The sequence below is a fragment of the Topomyia yanbarensis genome, chromosome 3, assembly GCF_030247195.1.
Source record: "Topomyia yanbarensis strain Yona2022 chromosome 3, ASM3024719v1, whole genome shotgun sequence".
Taxonomy (NCBI): domain Eukaryota; kingdom Metazoa; phylum Arthropoda; class Insecta; order Diptera; family Culicidae; genus Topomyia; species Topomyia yanbarensis.
The window spans coordinates 25608565-25629056 of NC_080672.1; the positions used below are offsets into that span (position 1 = coordinate 25608565).

At 38.6% G+C, this 20492-nt stretch overlaps 3 protein-coding genes across 3 annotated transcripts in view; all 3 read right to left on the minus strand.

The window, feature by feature from the left end:
- Positions 1-1213: 1213 nt before the first annotated feature.
- On the minus strand, positions 1214-2918 carry LOC131691691 (TATA-box-binding protein). The gene is made up of 3 exons (XM_058978269.1): positions 2443-2918; positions 1950-2378; positions 1214-1891 (listed from the first exon to the last, which is right to left on the minus strand). The coding sequence occupies exons 1-3, from the start codon at positions 2692-2694 to the stop codon at positions 1616-1618; spliced, it is 957 nt and encodes a 318-aa protein (XP_058834252.1). The 5' UTR covers positions 2695-2918; the 3' UTR covers positions 1214-1615.
- Positions 2919-9867: 6949 nt separating this feature from the next.
- LOC131686844 (putative nuclease HARBI1) lies at positions 9868-12386 on the minus strand. The gene is made up of 5 exons (XM_058970838.1): positions 11567-12386; positions 11341-11486; positions 10624-10922; positions 10420-10564; positions 9868-10238 (listed from the first exon to the last, which is right to left on the minus strand). Exons 3-5 carry the CDS (start codon positions 10861-10863, stop codon positions 9868-9870), a joined length of 756 nt encoding a protein of 251 aa, XP_058826821.1. The 5' UTR covers positions 10864-10922; positions 11341-11486; positions 11567-12386.
- A 4223-nt stretch (positions 12387-16609) lies between these two features.
- Positions 16610-20492, minus strand: part of LOC131691538 (calmodulin) — a 134861-nt gene continuing 130978 nt past the window's right edge. The window contains exon 4 of the mRNA XM_058978040.1: positions 16610-17786. Coding sequence (XP_058834023.1) covers positions 17758-17786 — 29 coding nt within the window. The 3' untranslated portion in view covers positions 16610-17757. The remainder of the gene's footprint in view (positions 17787-20492) is intronic.

Below are 20492 nucleotides of genomic sequence, written 5' to 3' on the forward strand. Positions count from 1 at the left end.
TTGCAGGTCACCCAGGCATCCTCGCAGACCATTTGTGTTCCAGTGGATGGCCAGTGTTCTTGCTTTTATCGTCGGAGCAGGGGAGTGGATAACCTCTGACGACGTTGTTGTTAATGTCTGTGGAAGATATACGAGCAGCAGATGGTTCCGGACTAAGTGTACCATACGACGAGCTTATCCGGAGAGAGGCCGGGTCTCCCGCACCAGCACTCGCGGGGGGGGGGAGGGTTGACGTTGACGCCGGTCAGACTTTTATTCGAGCTGGTATGGTCTTCGGTGGGGGAACTGATACTCTCGTCTTAGTAATCTTGGTAACGATTAGTTTGCTGTTGGCTGTACCTGTGAGCGAAAGTTTGCCGGCAGGTGGATTTCGATTGGGGTTAAGTGTGTTGGTACTTACCCGGGTGGTGCCCGGGTCCCCTGCACCAGCAGCCGCCGGGGGTGCATCGCTACAAGGCGGAACTGCTCCAGTCAGAGCCGGCACGGGAAAGTGGGTGTCATAGTTGGTGATGATGACAGATGTACCACAGACTGAATGTCTATCTGGTTGAACTCGAGCAGATCACATCGACTCGATAAGGCGATTCAGCATTTCCAAGAGATAATCATAAAAACAAAATCTGCTATCTCTCAGGTGCCAGTCCTGCACTGCTCTCCCGAACTAGCCCCATACTCGTGGTCAAAAGAGAAGAACCACTTGTAAGTACACGTCTACTAATCAGCCATGAAGATATCCTAACCAATGAGAACGAACTATGCCAGTCGAAGGCCACACGCCCAGCACCTACCCTTACAAATGATGAACTGCGAGCTGGAAATGTTTTTGATATATGTGTCAGTACTACTTACAGGTTTAATTTACTATTTTAAAGTTCACCTTCGGTATCGGTACTTATTCAGCCGCTGCTCAGCTCTTCCAGCGTTTTTAGACAGAAACGCTAATGATGTGACCGTCGAGAATACGTCAGATAACCTTGATTTACCACCTTTAATACCAGTTTATGTTTATGAAGCCGTAAGGCGTGTGGCGGCGTCAAACAGAGCTTAAATATATTGTGACATTTGAGCTTAAATATATTTTGAACTTTATTGTCAGCCATGTGAACTAGTGACTAAAAGAAAATTTCCTTCTAGTCACTAGGTGACGTTACGGTAAGAATAGAATCCTTGACAAAAAAATATTGCATGTTTTTTTTTCTTAAATATTCATACTGACTTTATTATTGTTTTCCATTGGTTCAAAACACAAAAGCTACATTTTGTTGCAGAAATTAACCTTCTATTTCGACAGACTTCGCAGCCGATTCGTTTACAGAAAAATTTCAGGGCTAGTACAACAATCTCACTGATTGGTAAGAATCCTTTATTTTTGGTTCAATACGAGTTAATTCCCTTCTTGCAAACTAGCCAGATATTTAGTACTTAGTCCTAAAGTGATTCTCATGTAATAAAACGTCCATTCTTTTTTTTAGTCAATCGAACGTTTGATCAAATCAAATTCTAATTAGTAACCGAACTTTTACATGTTAGCAATAGTTGGAAAGGGGGTAACGAAGTAAAGTAAAAAAAAATCGCATTCCTAAAGAACAAAACTTTTCACTCATAGTGACGGGAACTACTGTTTCTTGAAACTTTTCAAAATCGGATAAATATTATCGAATGCATCGTAAATCTCTTGTCGCACCTTGGCGCCGGTAAGTACAACCTTACCGGACACGAATATTAGCAGCACGATTCTCGGTTTCACCATACGATAGATCAGTCCTGGAAATAGTTCCGGCTCATAGGAGCTAAACTTGCCGTGGGTAAGAACCAAACCCTCGAGTCGAATCGGAAACCGCACGTCGCAGCTGCCGACCATGTTTTGCACCTTGAAGTCCAGAAATTTCGCCTACAATATAAACATTTTAATATTATAGTGAACAACGCAATTTCACTAATGTCTTTACCGTAAATCCAAGCTTCTGAATAATACGAGCGTACTTTCGCGCTGCCAACCTAGAATCTTCCTCGCTTTTCGCTCCGGTGCAAACCATTTTGCCGGACGAGAAAATCAACGCGGTGGTACGCGGTTCTCGAATTCGCATAATGACCGCAGCAAAACGTTTCGGATTGTACTCTGCATTACGAGCATGTAGGGCAATTTTTTTAAGATCTAATCTACAGCTAAGATTCACCGTTGACACAATATTCTGCAGCTGAGGCAGAATGGCTGGTTCGCTGGGCGTCATCGGTGTCATCGGAGTCGCGGGACCCATTGTCTGATGAATATTAACGCTACCAATGTTATCCGGATCTCGCACACTCCCTCCGCTGTTATTGTGACTGGGGGTTCCCTTGCTCTCCGTCATGGGAACCATCGGTGACATGAGGCTTTGCTGTAAAACAAAGTTAGGCGAAGCTAAAAAAAATGTCCAGTAATTATATCTAAACCAAACCTACCGGCGTCTGGGGCTGAATCATGCTCTGGGGAGCAGCAAAACTTGGTGCATATGTGTGCATACTTTTTCCAGGAGTGCCCATGCTTATCGACGGCATCCCATACGAACTTAGTCCACCCATTGGGGTCATGTGCGGCATCGACTGCTGCTGCTGGTAAGCGTGCGGTAGAATCTGTTGATCTTCCTCTGGCTGATGTAGCGGAGTCCCGATACTGGGTATCGAGAAACCCGGACTTAACGCCATCTGATCCATGATGAATGATTACCGCTTAGCACGGAACAGGGGGAATTCACGAGACAACCACTTTGGATTGGATTGTTGGTGACACAAAGGCAATGATTTACACTTCAACTTTCGTCTCAGCACCAAAAACTATTAAATCAATCAAATCTTTGCAAAGAAAATCGAAAAAATATGGAGAAATCACAGAAATTTGGAAAACGGCTTCCATTTATTTTGATATTATTTGAAGTTTCTTTCGCTGTCTCGTGGTGTAGGAGTGTGCGTGAGTTCGCAGGATCGGCGCACAGAAAACAGTGCAGCGCATAATTTTATGTTTATTGGGGGCTAAGATTGACACATAGATGGCGCTTTAATCAGTCTTGTGAATTAGAGAGAATTTGAAAGTTTTCAGGTTTTTAGAAAATGTTGTTTTAGCCTAAATGTTTGTAATCTGTGTTATTAGGTAACCAACCTATTTTGAACTGCTAGAGGAAATAACTTCATTTAGGTTAGAAAATATGTATTTGTCTATGTTTTTATACCAAATATACATTGGTCTGTTCTTAAACTATTACTCTTGGAGGAAAACTGAATTAATGAACATCCGAATAGAAATGCACAACAGTATTACAGCATTTGTTATTGTTACATTACAACGAAAAACAATGTTATTCTGGAAAATTTACAATGAAAATATAATCACATTTATTGTTTCTACATCCAATTTCATTGTAAACCCGATTTTTACATGGAAAAAGGGGGATCGTTAAGGGATGTAACAATGGAAAAATTGATCTTTTCCCATACATTCTGAAATCAAAAACATCGATTTACATTGTTTTCCCGTTGTAGATTTTGGAGGCATGAAGGACTGCATCATAAGTACATTTATGTTACAATAAAAGTTGTTGTTAACAAATAAAACTTGTAAATTCAACGTTTCTACGATCAATTTCGATATTACTTTCTGTTCGGGTAGGCATAAACTTGAAGTGCAATTTTGGACACATTGAATGAGATCGAGTATATTTTAGACATGAGAAGTTTATTCAACAAAACCGAGATACTGACTGACTCGTTCCAACGATAGGCACTTTATACACAGACTTGCGGAGCCAAAAAATAGCAACCATGTATATTTACTTACATCATGGAAGATCCCATAAGCTTTGCACGGGCTTCCCTCCTAACTTCCCCTCACAATACCCTCATGCTCCCAGTAAACAGTTTGGCTTCATTTTTTGACACTTCGCTAGGCTGTGTATAAATAAAGTGTCTGAAGTTCCTATTGCTGTACAGCACATAAAACAGACATGTAAGCTAGAACAAACTTTCTCAAAAACCAGTATAAGCATTTAAATGATAATACAATACAATAAGCATTATAACGTAGCCTACTATCTTCTTTAGAACTCCATATAGGGCTGTTTTAAAGAGCCGTTAAGCCATATAATCTGATATAATGCCAGTGTTACACACTTAAGTTGAATCTAAAACTTGACGAATGACGGGTTCAAACTGAAATCGGCGTTTCTCGAAAGCATGTATTTGGTTTAGTTCAGCAAATACTTCTCTTTGTATTTTAAATAGAAACATTGCTGAAACAAAATAATTTTTTTAAATCGAACTGATCCCTTTGTTAAAAACCAATAGAATCTTTGTTTGATTTCAACTAAATTTGAGTTGTTCTCTCTGTTGGTTAATACTATAGATTTTTTTTGCTTCTGCGAACTTATTTGTTTGGTTAAACCACAGATAACAGACGTTTAGGCTAGAACAAAATTTCTTCAAAAACCTGTGTAAACTTTCAAATTGATAAACGTTGGAAATCCGTGTTTCGCTATTGCCATCTGCGCAACTGTTTGCTACACGTGTTTGACAGAGGCACTCTAACTGCATTGTATCGATCACTGCGCCATCTACAAACGTTTGCCAAACGTGTTTCAGAAGTCTGATTTATTCGGAATTTCAGTAGCGGTTATTTACACACGATTCAAATCGAGCCTAAACGTCTGTTATCTGTGGTTAAACTTATCATGATTTTGTTGTTTCAAACGAAATATTTGTTAATATTGAAAAGTCAACAAATGAATTTGTTGGTAATTTCAACGAACAGTATTGATTGAATCAAACCTGAATCTTGTTTATCACTATATCAAACGCAGCTATGCCGCATGTTTTTGTGAAATGTCTGTAGAAGAATAATTAAAATGTCTCTAAAAGTCTGTAGATGGTTGTATAAATCTTATTTACACTAGGTTATTGCTTTAAAAGTAGCTTGAAATTAGTAAACTATTGTGAAGGAATCACTCGTATTTGGATCAAATTAATCCAGTGCAATTTTGACAAACACTGTTACTCTTTTAAAAGTCTGTAGATTTCTGTAGGAGACCATCAAAAGTCTGTAAAATACGAACATGTCTGTAAAATATAGACATGTCTGTAAATCTGGCATCGCTGATATACAGACTTTGACAGAAGTAAATATATGATGCGCCTAACCGCTTCTAGGCCCATGTCGCCGTGCTATAGCATTGGGTTGTGTTCGTTCTCAGCAGTTGGACCCATTTCCTGCCATCCAACTTTCGGCGCACAGAACTCAAGCGAAACGTAATACGAAACAGCGGCACAAAGACGGACAGTGATACGGCACTGATGCAATTGAAATTAAACAAAAGTGTTGAGGACGATCGACCGCCACCGGCGGTGGCTAAACTGTACTGATTTTATTTGGCACCTTTGTTGCTGGTAATACAGTGGCGAGGGTGTGTGCACAGATTGCGCTCTGACGCAACAGGTTGTTTTAATTTTACCAAAGGCAGATGTTTACTAAAGACGCTGAATTACTGAATAAAGAATACTGCGAATGCTATCTTATCCCAACTAAATAAAATGGTTTGGTAATATTATTTTCTGCAAACTAGCACCACTGTCACAGCGTTAACTTCAGTTGACATATCGCAGAGTTGCAACGTCGATATTTTTTTTCATCATGAAGTGCTGTGTGAAGTTTTGTACCAACAAAACTACGGCCGATTTTAAAAATATTGTTTTTTTTCTCTTCCCGGTAAACTACGACCTTCGTGCGGAATGGGTCCGGTTCTGTGGTTTACCAGAAAATTACAACATTACGGATAGCTGCAATGGTTGAAGCAACTTTTAGTAGACACCGTAATGATAAAAGTTATATGTTTTACCTTTCCTTAGAGATTCGATTCAGAAATTTATTCAAAATATTTTAACTCACTGTCACAATACTTTCTAAAATTCATTCATATGATTGCAAAATTTTGAAGGAGATGAGCGAGTACAAATTAAAAAATATATTAACTAATCGAGGAATCGTAACCGATATAGTCTGCTCGATAACATTCGCACAAATCTTCTTAACATATATCCTGTAATTCTCTTGCTGCTAAGATAACAAGCACAATGAATGACTTAAGACTAGTAGGCCTTGGTTGTTGTGACACAATCAAGCTTCAGTTTTTGGAAGGAAGTATAGACGATGGCGGACATAAACGGCTACAGTCACGACACATTTGAAAAGTCTCGACAAACATGTCAAATGGTTCTGGTTTCAGGATATATCGAAAAACGCTGATTTCGACTAGCATATTATGCTAAGAGTTAATGAACAATCGTATAAACGGACGAGTTATTAGCGAAAGAGAAAGTAAACAAAGAGAAACTGTCATTTTCACTTATGACCATTTGACATGTTTGGCTAGAAGTCTTCTGCTCAATTGGAATGCCATTGACAGGTCGCGTGCTCGATTGGAATGACACTGACAGATAAATGGTAAACAAACGATTGACGTGTCGAGTCTTTATCCAGAGGGATTCAGCGTCGTTAATGTTGACTAGGACAAAATGGCTGCCTAGCAGGGGCCTGAAAGCAACGGAAAACTCAGAAAAAATATGGGACTGTGTGCAAACTTCCTGTCATGGGGCCATTCATAAATTACGTAATACTTTTAGGAGGACAGGGGGTATGATAAAATATTATATTTTATCATACCAATTGGGAAGGGGGAGTAAATCCGAACGTGACGTACCGTAAAACGAAGTATCTTTGACCACTTTGGGATAACTTTGATCAAATGCGACTTTTTTCAAAAAACGCTTGGTAAGACGATTCTCTCTAACAAAATCATAGAAACATAAAACCATATTCTAAACATGTTCAGCATCTACCGGCAACGATTATTTCGTCATTTGATGTACCTTTTATGAACATAAACTTAACTTAAAAATGACACAACTCAACCTGTTCAAACGTTTCTAGAATCTGTTCAAACAATCTCTTGTATATTCATGACATCAATCAACTTCAACTAAACTGATCAGTTTTTTTGAAACCGTAAATATGTTTGTTCAATGATTCATTTAAAAAATCTGACATATTTGTTGTTAACTATTTAATTTCGACAATTTTGCTGGGAAAAATGGATAGAAGTTAGTTGTATCCTTCTAGGCAATTTTGTTTTCTTTCGAGACATCACAATGTCGGGCCATGAAAAGCATCTTGAGCGTTCTCTTTTCGATACACATATTTTGTTAATCAAAGTTACCCTGAAAACAACGAGTAAAGATTTACAACAAATTTATTTTATTTTTATAGTAAAACAAAACAATTTGGACGTTTTCAATCCATGAGTACTTGAAATTGGCTACAAATCGAAAGAAAATCAATTAACACCAATTACTAATATCTTTCATATTACATTAATTTAAGAAGAACTATACATATAAATAAGCACAATCATTTTGCTTCCGACACATCGGAAGACTTTTTATGACGGTTTCGGTTATACTTTCTAAGTCAATTCGTCACTTCGTTGAACAAACATATTAACACCGATCTGTTCAGTAAATTTTGTGGTTTTTGAGTAAAAGTAATTAGCTCTAATTTTTTCCACAATTACCACAAAGATTGCAAGATATTCGACTACTTGAACAAAGCTGTAGTGTCTGTTTGATTACAGGTTCATTTTACCACAATTCGATAAACAGGTTCAAGTAAACCTGTTGCACCTAACGCATCAAAGTAGTACGGATAACAAAGACTAAAGGGTCTTTCGAAAATGAGAGGATCAGAGCGCAATTCCGCAAGCACTCGAGTTGTGTTTATAGAAAAGATAGAAGGAAGTGCTGTTTAATCGATTTCAATTGATTGACTATTTTTTCTCTATTTTCTCTATGATTATTCAGTTATCTCATCTTATTGCATTACAAACAAAAATAAAACGAAAGACTCATATAATGAAAACATGAAATCGAAACAATAATCCAAACTTATTGACTTATAGACTCAACTAGTTACAACATTTTAGCCGCTCTCCATGATCGTCTACTGGTGTCTGTTCGCTAATTCGTCAAGTTGTTTTCAAATATTCACATTAATTGGTAACCAAAGAACGCGACTAATATGCTGCTACTGGTAGCAACATTAAGTTCATTAGAATTGGTTGATTAATATGTGATTTAGCATCAATTGACATCGAATGAAAAGTAAGGACAAATTCACGACAGTTAGTCCTACCACTACTGTCTCCGGCCCTTATTACGGGAATCACTTCACAGTGAAAACGAAGTGAAGTGAACAACACCCTATTCTGGGAGTCACCTTCGTGATAAAATGTGTAAGAGTTTATCCGAAGTGACAACTTGAATGAACTCGGTGTTATTATGAACGTCACATCACGATCACTTTGTCGAGAAAAATGACAGTTCCCGTGTATTTTTTTCATCGTAGATTTCGAATGTGAGAAGCAGTCACGTAAAATGGAATATGTTCAAATTTCATTTTTTTTTGCTTTTTAGTAATATTTTTAAAATTTCATTCTTGTATAGAAGGAAAAAGACGAATAAGCGACAATTTGCCTGTCTCGTGGCTTTTATGGAGAAAAATCCCGAAATAGCCAGGGGAAGTAAATTTGTTCATTCACGGGAATCGGTTACTTCCTTATGGTGGACACTGACGGACTCCCTGAACAGTTTGGGTCCTCCCACTCGTTCCGTTGCAGCATGGCAAAAGGTAGGTTGGCTTGTTACTTTCAGTTGTTCTCTGTAGTGCATATGCAATTATTTGTTGGAACCGGATGTTTCAACCGAAATGGCTGCTATTCAAAACTTTTTCAACAGTTTCATTTTCATTAATCAGGATTCTATATTTTCGCTTTCTGTTTTTTGGTTTAGACCGACAAAAACCTGCAACTAAAACGAAAGTTGCAGCATATTAAAAATGAGGCTGTGGCCACTGGTGGCGGGCCAAATACGCTGCATTCATTCAACGATGTAGAAGAAACCATCATTCGTCTCCTTTCACTAGAGAGAGCGGTTAACCACAACGGTAACATTCCAGATATTCTTAAACTTACAACCATAATTGATATTCGTTAAATTCAGGTTCTGTTTTTGGAGTGCAACTCCCTAGTGCACCTGCTAGTGGTGAATGCCAAGTATGTGTGCCTTACGATGAAGTCCCAAGCGAGGAACCGAATGTCCCAGAAGACGACTCTGTGCAGGATAATGCAGCCTATGAAGGGTCTGTGCAGGATAATGCAGCTCATAAGGGTCAACCAGCTGCTCGTGGCCGCGGACGATCGAATATTCGGAATTACCGAAAAGCTCTGCTCGAAAAGCAGACGAACGATCTAAATAAGATGAAGTGGCATGTATCGGATTGTGCCCGATATTCACGTAAGTCGTACGATTTACAACAGCGATTGACCTTGAAAAGAAGCGGTTTAAACTGGAGGAGGAGAAATTCCATTTTAAGAAACAGCTGCTGCTGAAGAAGCAGAAGTATAAAAGCCAGCCAGGGTGGACAACAACGGCTGATGCACAAGATGGTCATAACGAGATGGACAGTGACGATTGATGTATTAATGTCAATGTTGAATTTTGCTTTTATGTATTATAACGTCATTGTTTTGAAGACGCAAAATTCAAATAAATACCGTAGTAAGTTGTTAGTCATTCAATAAAACATATATTTAATCGAAATAATTTATACTTTCATTATAAAATGCATATAACAACTTGAACACACGAATTTGTACAAATAAGAATTATAGCCATCTGGGGGTATTTCGGATTGCAGTTATGTAGTTGCTAGAATGTCGATTAAGAATGGCAGATTGTAAAATTAGTGTATAGATTCAGGTTTTATTTCTGTGATGCAAAACACAACTTGGTTCATAAAATGTTGTTCATAATTTCTTCTCTTATTCTACTCGCATCACTCTCATTTCTACCAACATCGCGCAGTTCTGGATTGTTCTCTCCATTTGGTAATTCTGGTTCATCGTATTCCATTTTTTGCTTCATGCGGAGGTTATGTAGGGCTACGCAAACGTTGATAATTTGCGTAGCTTTTTCAGGTTTATAATACAGCTGTCTTGCTGCTAGCAAGCATCGGAAGGTATTCTTGACCACTCCAATTGCTCTTTCCACGGTGATTCGAGTTTTGGAGTGAATTTCGTTGAACCTTGTCTGTCGTTCTGTGGTATTTTCACCTGTACGGAAAGAAGTGATTAGAAATGGTGTCAAAGGGTAACCAGCATCACCTGGAATTCATTGAAAACGGTCGACTACAATAAGATGAAATAACAGGCAGTGGGCATGGATCGAGCAAGTATAAGGGAAGGAATGAAAATGACATCTTCTTATAACAAGACACTGTGCCCTTTGTCTGAATGGTACGCTTATCACACTGTATTTCAATACTTTCAATAACTCTATTCTTACAGAGTAACCAGGAGTTCCTCTCCCCGTTATTGTATCTTTGTAACAGTAACTGATTTACAGAACTGCCATTCCAAACAAACGAGTCATGCGAGGAACCTGGATGATTAGCATCAAGATACCGAATCATCAAATTATGATCGCAAACCTGTAGTTGTATAATATCCAAATGTATTAATTGCATAAAACTTAATATTTCAGTATTACCAATATTACATTCAGACTGTAAAAGCCTTTGCGATTGTAGAACAGATGTTTATTGCGGACTGGCGGAATGATGCTAACGTGGGTTCCATTTACACATCCAATTACTCCTGGGAATCCAGTTTTTCCATAGAAACCTAATTTAATGGCGCTTATTTCATTGTCTTCGGATGGAAACTGGATGACGGCCGGACAGACTTCTGTTTCAATTATGCCCAAAACAAGTTTCAAAACATTTGACATCGTAGGTTGTGCCAATCCAATGAAACGATCGTTTCCTACGCCCTTCTGATAGTTCCCTTCTGCAAAAAATCTTAATGAAGCTGTCAGCATATTTTTTACGTTTTAACGACATTCAATTAGCTAGAGATTACTGGGTAGGGAAAGTTATGAAACTTAGAGCCATAGTACTCAAGTGAGAGCAAGGATGTTAAGTAAGCCGGTTGTCACGGTAAAGATAGATACGTCTACCTTTATCAAGGACACATGATAGTGAACTCGGGTGATTCGTAGTTATTCTACCTAAGCTCGACCCTCATTATCAGAAGGCAAAAATTAAGCCTGTTCTAATGACCCTGCCACTTCTAGTTTTCCGATCTGTTTACTTAACATCCTTGCTCTCACTTGAGTACTATGGCTCTAAGTTTCATAACTTTCCCTACCCAGTAATCTCTAGCTAATTGAATGTCGTTAAAACGTAAAAAAGAAAATGTGACTAACATAGTCGAAATAAAAAAGGAAAAAAGGCTGTCAGCATAATCATTGGAGGAACCGACATAGATTGTTAAACAGGGTTGATTTTAGTATCGATAATATCCAATAAATATTTAAAAATATCCTTAGAAATCCTGAAGAATTGAATGAATCTGCAAAAAAATGAAGCAAATTTATTTTGTTCAGTGATTTGTTTTTTACACTATAAAACTAAACTATTCCATATGCTTACGATTTTTCAGTTTGATCCAGCGGATTTGATTTATCTCTTATCCGTCTACGTTCCGCTGCCAGGTCGGTATAATCCTCCTCGTCTTCACTATCGGTATCAAACCACAATCCAACACTCATTTTAATCCTTTTCCGTCGATATTTTTCTGAGCAAAGCAAAACAGATTGACAGAGCAGGCAATTATGAACATCACGTATAATGGTTATTCCGAACATCACCTCACTGTCACTCTCACTTCACGGTGTTCATTTTCATCACTTCACTGTCGGTGACAACGGTAATAAGTAAAAAAAGTGAAGTGACGTGTCGATGAAGTGAAAGTGAACGTGGAAGTGAGAACAGTAATAAGGGCCTCCATATCAGCAAATTTAGTGATATACGAGTGTATATAATTCGTGGGTATATAAACATCTCGGTGAAACTACTGTTTTACCACTTTTCGGCTGGTTTACTTTCACACGTTTTTCTTGGTTATTGTTCGATTGTTAAATATATCAAGGTTTTTCCGGGTCACGAGTGTGCACTTCCTCAATGATGGTGCTGGTTGTTGATTTTGAGACGCAACTTTTGCCGTCAATATTACTGAACAGCAGACACAAATTTTGCTATTGTTTGTGGTAATGATTCTATCGCATTATGTTTTGTACGTGTAGGGCTAGGTAGGAGGACAAGAGTCAGTCCACCTAGATTCCCACCACAACAAACACCATTTAATACATGGGGAATTACTTTCTAGATGTGTTCTTTATAGTGTATTCCATTTCTTCCAAATGTGATCCTTTAATGACCACGGTGCTTTCCGATCTTGTAGCCGAATTGATTTTCTCATCTGAACGAATTTGTTGAACGCTATCAGAACTGAATGCGTGACATAGTAGAACTCGATAAAGGCGGCTTCCGTAAGAATAACCTTCATTTTCACCTTCAGCAAAGGTTTCACATCACGAATACCTTATGCGTTTTATGCGAAAAGGCCGGAGATCAATAGCCTCCGTATTTGGCTGGAGCACCACCTCTTGCTTCTGCGACTCACTCATCTCGACACAATCACCACAGCAAGAATGAAAGTAACAGTTTATTTTGTGCTTCCGACGAGTCACATGAAAGGAACTGTCATTGCCACACTCAGCATGATGAGTAGGTATCGTGACCGGTGTCTTTGGTGGTTCGAAATAGCAATCTTCCTCAACATTCTCTCATTAATTTGTTCAAACCAAACAATATAAAAAAATTTGTTAAAAGTAACTGAAAAACATGTTTTTTCTTAAAATTATATCTGAACAATTCCAACGAATTTCTGACTACGTGTCTGAACAGGTGCCAACCAATCCTGGGGCCCTATTCTCACAGTCACGTCACTTAGTGACTACAGCAAAATTTCCTTCTAGTCACTAAGTGACGTGACTGTGAGAATAGGGCCCCTGATATTCCAGCTACTTGGGTATAGAATCGCTATGTACCCATTACCCCTGCAACTACGCAAACGCATGGCCGTATCTAGAAAGAGAACTTATAGCTGTGACATACCACCGAGGTGTAATAAAAACAAGCCTTTTGTTTTTTTTATAGTTCAACCTAAAAGTGAAGAAACATTTATTTCATATTATGTCTTTTAATTACTCTTGTTGTTTTCCTTATTTCATGTTGTTTGTTTCCATCTCTTTTTTAATTTTTTTTTGTGTTGCTCAATTGATGTTGTCGTTTGTTTGTGTTTTGTGTAGTTCTTTCCGGTTTCGGTATCAGTATATCAGTTAGCTGTTGCCGCTGTTGCTCTTTTAAGTTCTTAATTCGTCTCTTTTCGACAACCGTGCTGTGGCTGTGGGTTATGTTTTCAGTTGAAATCGTCTGATTTTCCGTCTGTTTTTTTTTGCTATTGATGTTGTCAGTTGTTAGCTTGCTTTTATAAGTTTGTGTATTTGCTTCGATAAAACTTCGGGATGGTAGCGCAAGAATACTCAAAAACGGGGAAAGAGAACTTTTTTTTTCAAATCGAAAAGTATAGAATATGTTATAGCATGCTGGCGTTACCGGTTCGTTTAAGCATTTTTCTTCTTTTTAACTCCTGGGCGTGAATTTTTTTAACAATTAGTAAAGAGTAATTTCAATAAATGAATCAACCGCAAAAAAGAAAGTCTCTCATTCGGAGAATTGTTTTCCCTACATGATTTTTTTTGTCATCTAAGAAATTGTTGCAGGCTGTTGTTTATGCGTGGGGTTTTAGTTTTCAATTTCCTCTACTAATATTTTCTACTCGCTCGCGCTGACGACATCAAATCTCTCTTCCTGAATGTGTATGAAATGGGGGAAAGTTGGAACCAAATATTCGACACACGTTAGACCAAACAAAATATAGTAACAAGTTAAATCTGTTAGCGAATAACCCGTCACTTGTGTTTCTCTACTAAGTTGTTCTCATTTTTTGTCAAATGATCTTTCTGTGGTAAAGAGTAAGTAGATATTTTCTTTCTGATAAGGACACGGAAGATTTCTATCCCGTTGGTCCGAGGCACAACAGAACGACAAAATAGGTGGAAGTTTTCTTCTTTCTGCTGTTATACTTGGCTCACTAAACTTACCGATGCTATAAATTTTCTTCAAATTTTAAGTTTGTTTTAGCTAGATGTTTGTTTTTCTATACCTTTTGTTTATACGAAGGATTTTCATTTTCCACTAGATGATTAACCTCGTCCCTTAAATGTATCTGATTCTTTCAGTGTGTTTTTTTGTAAGGTAGTAACAGTTTCTTTAAACGCGTTTTCTTGTGTTTTTCTGTTTATAGATTAAAGAGAGTTTGGAATTTGAAGAAAGATGTTTTGTTCTTTGCTATCTCGCTGACGTAAAACACACGAAAGGAAAGTTTATATCGTATAAAATGGCGTACGACAGTAATAGTCCTATTTTCTTCAACTTGCACAACACCTGGATGGTAGCTGCTTCGCTTGTTTTCGTAACTTTTTTGTCGTTTCCACGAAAACAGTGCGATTTTGGTGGGAGGAAATTCTTTTTTTAGCGAGGGTGCTGGTCGATTGCTGCATTTTTTTTTGTTTTTCTTTAGCACTCGACTTCGCGTGGGAATAGCGCACACATCAGATCAAGATGAAAGGTTCGCATTGGGCTTCACCCTAAGGAAGACCGACCGTGGGCGAGGCGGTAATGGAAACGTCGTCACACAAAATTCGTTGCTTGCGTTGATTGATTTGCTAACGGGGTAGATTAAAGAGGTTTGTATATAATGTGTGTGGAGGAGAAGGCTGGGGGAGGGGGTAGGTTTGGTGTTCAGCTTTATACCAGCACCCTCATTTATGCGTTAAAATTTTTGTCGACTGTCCCATCGTTCGAGGAAGAATATAGGTGTCACAAAACCACGCATTCACTGCGGAACGAAAATGCTACTGAACTTACCCTTGTGGGGTGGCAGCAGGCTGTGTACTATCAGAATAACAAAACCACTCCTATATGCTACGCACGCACCTTGCGAAGCGCCATGGTGACCCATAGCTTACTACGCGACCTCCAATTGTGTGAGTGTGTGTGTTTCTTGATTTCTCAAAGCTCACTTTGGTTGGTTGTTGATGCTCTCTGCTAACCCTTTGTAAGCTTTGTAAGTCACAGAAAGAAAAACAATTAAAACAGATGTAAGTATGTTTTTCTGTTCTCTTCAATGCTTTGCTTAATTCTTTTTTAATATATGTGTACCTTTGTCGCTAATTCATAAATGGTTTGTTTTGTTGTTATATCTTTTTTGTTTTGTTTTACTTCATGCTTAGGTTGTTTTACCTCATTCCATCATAATATGCTTGTTCACTTTTACAAAAAGATTCTTCAATAGAAAATTTATATTTTATCGCATTATTTCTTATACTTGTTTCTAACGTTAATAATCAATAGAAAAAATCGAACGGGAAAAGTATAACGAAATGAACCAGGGTTACGGAAAAAGTCACACCGTTTCGCGTGTGTTCTTTTCTACGTGTGTGTGTGTGTGTGCAAATCGGTGAAAGATTGCTCATTGCACAGTGTACATATGTGTTTGTGTTGGTTTTGCATTTCTTTCAGCGTGTGTTTGTGTATATATGAGCTAGCGTTTATATTAGATATTAATAATATTTTATCAACGACGAATGAGGATTGCCAGCGCTGTTTTTTTTCAATTTGATTTATTGCGCCGCCTTTGCCAACATTTGAAACGAGAAGGCAAGAAAGTGCACGAACAAGATGAAAAAAGCGCATAAACAATTGTAACGACACAATGATTTACGCGTTTTTTCGCCTCATTTCTCCAAAACTCTGCTGCTTTTTAGTTGTTTGTGTTAAGATTTTCTCGCTATCTTTCAAAATGTGAGTGTTCAATTGTGTGTTTTTCGTCGAAAGTGTGTTTTTTTCTCTTTCTGTGTGTGGATCAAATCATAGAAGAAAATTACACATAATAGATGGATGTCTGTTACTTTATACTTTAATATTTTTGCTTCTTTTCCATTATTAATTTTACTCTCATCTAGGTACACTTAATGTTTAAATGTTCTTTTTTCACCGTTAGAAGTAAATGCTGCAAAAAAAGTAATTTTTGTTGTTGCATCCGGGTTTATGAGAGTTTCAAATTCTATATACTGCTTTGTTTTGCTCTTTAGTGTGTCACTCGATTACTGCGCTGTGTTGTTTTTTGTTTCACTGGAATTCCTCTCTCTCTCGCTCTCTGTTTCTTCCCAGCCCCAAGTCGCTCCTTTTAGTCTGTTCTCGCCGAGGCCCAAAATCGCCAAAAGTCCAACATATTTCTTGCAGCCAGTATGCTTTCCACACCTCTTCCCCTGTCCAATCGCTCCTTCACATACCAACACGCGAAGGGGAAAGGTGTTGCAACTCAAAAAAGCCAAGGGTTTGGGTCGCATCAAACAAAACGAAACTTAAGAGTCGCTCTCGACCAACGAACAACACCAGACACTTCCGAGCGGAACAGATAAACTCACTCCGCTGGAAGCGACAACCTGACTAAGCCTTTCGCGCCAAGACAACCGACCCCGCGAGAGAAAAAATGAAAACACGGCGTTTGTTTTTTGATAGTTTTTCTTGGATCGAACGACTATAAATTACGGCTTTAATAAATAGCAATTCATTTTCCTTTAAGTATAACATTACAGATCAGTGTTGGATGTGTTCATTTCTTCGTTCTCTCAACTACTGTTTTGTTTGTTAAAAACTGCGCATGCCAAGCTGGATATTTGCTTCTATTGTAATTCATTCAAACGAATTTACGAAAATTCATTTACTGCATTAACAAGTGGGAAATGTTTCATATTTTCTCTCAAAATCTAATTCTTTCGTTCTAATAAAAAAAGATTCTATCCCTTCATGCTCTCTATCGCTATCTCTGTCATCTTCAAATAAAACACAAAATAAAACGGATGGTCTCGGAAGTTGTTGCATGTCTGTCTCTGACCGACCGTTTTCACTTCCGAAAAGAAAGTTCGCTCGTTCGACACCGCCGATGGAATTGTTGTCTTTGAGTGTGGGGGACGGCGGGCTTCGGCACAAACGCTTCGAGAAACGAAAACCCTTGGCGGCTGGCTGCGCGGTTCGACGTCGTGTCCAACACATGGCACGGCAACCTGTTCTCTCTATTGCCTGCCACAGGACACGCTCGCTACACCCAAACGCTATCCTCTTCCTGCCTGCTGTATTCTCCTCTCTCCCGGATGATGTTTTCGTTCGACTCTCCTCCCCTGCTAAACCCATCTCACACCGCTGCTAGCTGGCGAATCCGCCTCCGTGCCTGTCAATTCTATCCTCTGTTCTCACGCCGTAGAGCCTAAACGTTTGCCTTTGCCTGCCTTCTCTCTTTCTTTTAAATTTATATTTATATTGTATTTTTACAAAAATTTACACAAATAGATTAAGGATAGCGATTAACTTTAATTAATGTATTTTTTCTTTCTCCTTTTATTTTTCTTATTTAAAATTGTGTTGTTACAATTAATTTAAGTTATTTTTTCCTTACTTTTTTGCATTATTTTTGTCCTTTTTTTCTCTCTTGTTTTTTTTTCTCGTTTAATTTAATTTAATGTTAATCTTTACTTTTACTTTTTTCTCTTGTTTTTTTAAATCCATATCAATAGCGTTGCGCAGCTGGTGTTGCGCGTGGCTACAGTCTTCTTTATAAACAAATAATAGAAAGGCGCAATTTTTCGACCTGTAGCTCACTTCGATGTCATCATTGTTACGAATTCTGCAAGTAGAAGAAGAGAAGAGAAAAAAGTGGGTTAATAATGGTAACAGGATGTAGTTATTAAGTACATGAGACCCAAAAAATTCTTATTTGATTTTTGACATAACATCAGAATTAAAGGTGTGCGCCACGCCGCCGATTTTAGGTAAAAATAGTCATTGCGCCGGCGCACTGAATATTTTTCTGAAATCGGCGGCGCGCCGCACACCTCTAATCAGAATTGTACAATATTGGTTTCTTTTCAAAGCACTTCCATGGATTTTTTTATTCATTTATAAAGATTTGAAGCTTGAGGGTCATTCGCCTTTTTTGGAAATAATGTACATTTCAGATTGAAGTAATTTAAAGAAATAAAAAAGGAAATTATTGTGGTCGTCTATCCTGGACGCACTGTTTGCTGTTTCACATAATATCCAAGGAGGTAATATCACTTTTGCCGTCTGCTGCTTGTTGGATATTCATTCGCTCTAGTGTACGTCCGTGCCGTTATCGCTGGATCAGTTGGAATGCTCAATGATGAGCATAGATATCGGTAGCTAAGCATTGCGTATACCATGTTTGTAATATATAAAAGGACTCCACGACCTCGTGGTAAATCAACGGTAGCAGTTGAATCAACCGAAAAGTCCCTCGTCCCTCTCCGACACTTTACCAGCAGGAGCAGCAGCAGAAAATTTACGATCCGGTTGTGACTACACATCAGCAGCAACTGTTTCCAAATCGTCCGCAACCACAAGTCAGTCACAGCATGCACACAATGTCAATACAATAGATACGACGATATCTTCAAGAGGAAGGTAGCTAGGTTGGAATCGGCAAAAGAACGTCTCCCAATGCGAAAGTTGGGCTTAGCATAAGCTGACAGCAGGACCGGCGTAACACTTTCAGCCCGAGGGGTAGTAAGGTTTTGAAGTATTCCAGACGTGAAAAGATAAGCGTTTCACGACGTTCATTTGGTTGTGGACGAAAAGCATACATCGATTCAGGCAAAAGCGGGGCTTAACGCTCCGCCAAAGACGAAGCATTCAATTAAAACCAACCGGCTTCACTGTGTCTCATCGGCATAAACAGAAATTCTGCTCGGACGGGACATCACGTTTGATCATTCGTTCGATTGAAACACAAAGTGTGTTTTAGTTTTAAGGGATGTGCATCAAGCCGGTGCTAATCTATTCCGACAAACAGTTAGTGTAGGTTTCTGATGAGGCGAAACCAAAACGCACCCGTGTAACAATTTATGGAGGTCGTTTTGAATATCCCCCCAAATGGCAAAAACAATGCCGATAAGTGTCCTTTTCGATATAAATTATACTCATCTAATACAACCGGTCCTTTGATGGTCTAAGTCCTTTAACACCATCGATATATCACGTGATCTAATTAAACACTATTCGATCATGACCAATATCGCCATGGTCGTGAGCGACATTGAACAGGTAAATATGAATGCACGTTGCGAGATTTTGTCGAAGAAGTATTTTGTGTACGTACCCGCCCGGGAAGTAGAGATTGATGGTGTAATCTCCGACATGGATATTAATTGTGAAGATTTGCTGAATTATGAGAATGGCTTGTTCACGAACCCATTGCTTTAGTCAGTGAAAATTCTGGATTGCAAGCAATTGCGCTCAACAAAAAACGAGGAATATAGGTAAACATCTTATCATCCATCATCCCCAGGTCGGGCCTTTCGCCGGATCTGCTCTTCCAAACATTGGTCTTTTGAAATGGGTTTGTTTACCTGTTCGCCATTTTGTGCCGCGGGGAATGAACTACCATCGTTGCATACAATTGGGTGATACAACTACCAATTTGGGAAATAAGGCACGGTGGGGAAAATGCAAAGAGAATCATTGATGATGCTGTGCTCGTTCTGGGGGGATACTCCGCATGATCTCTCGACATATCCTGCGTACAATTGAAGGCTACTAAGAGAAATGCTAAAGCGGGCTACGCCACCGGTCACGACTAATTTTTACTTGTTCACTGAAGAGTGAGACAATACTATTGAGGGAACATCTTCTAATGTGCCTATAAATTTTCGAAAGAGGAGATTTTTTTCCTCTCTTAAGCTTCTTTTTAAAGGCCCGATGGTGCTTCTTATTGGGCCTCCAAATATAATATCTCGAAAAACGTGCTATCACAAAACCGAAGTAAGTAGTTCCTGGCCTCGGAAATATTAGAAACTATCTGAAATTTCCAAATGAGATGTCAAAACTCCAAGTGACACTATATTTAAGCAGAGAGTTAGCCTAGTACTGGACATATGAAATGATCTGATATCGTGGATTGAATATTAAAAACTTTCAACAGTGAGAACATTTTTGAAGCGGTATTCTACTAAATGGCCCTCCTTGAGCGACCGTATCCTTCGATTCTTTGATATATTTAATAAACAATTTGCATTGCATAAAACCTGGTTAACTTTCCTCGGTACCCGCACCCCAGCTGATTCTACAAAACCTCAACTCTTACTGACTTCATTTAGCTAACATGGCAAGTTTGTTCCCAATAAACGCACGTTACGGTATCCGCTCGCGAATTCCTCTCAAAGATGACGCGACATACCAGTGGACTCAGCAGCAGGCCCCAAATTCTAATAAATATTCAATGAACGATGAATATTCGTCTTTTCACAACTTCTTTCGTTACTAAAAATATACAAAATAACACAATAAAAACACGCTCTTTTTCTTTGGAGTCTAC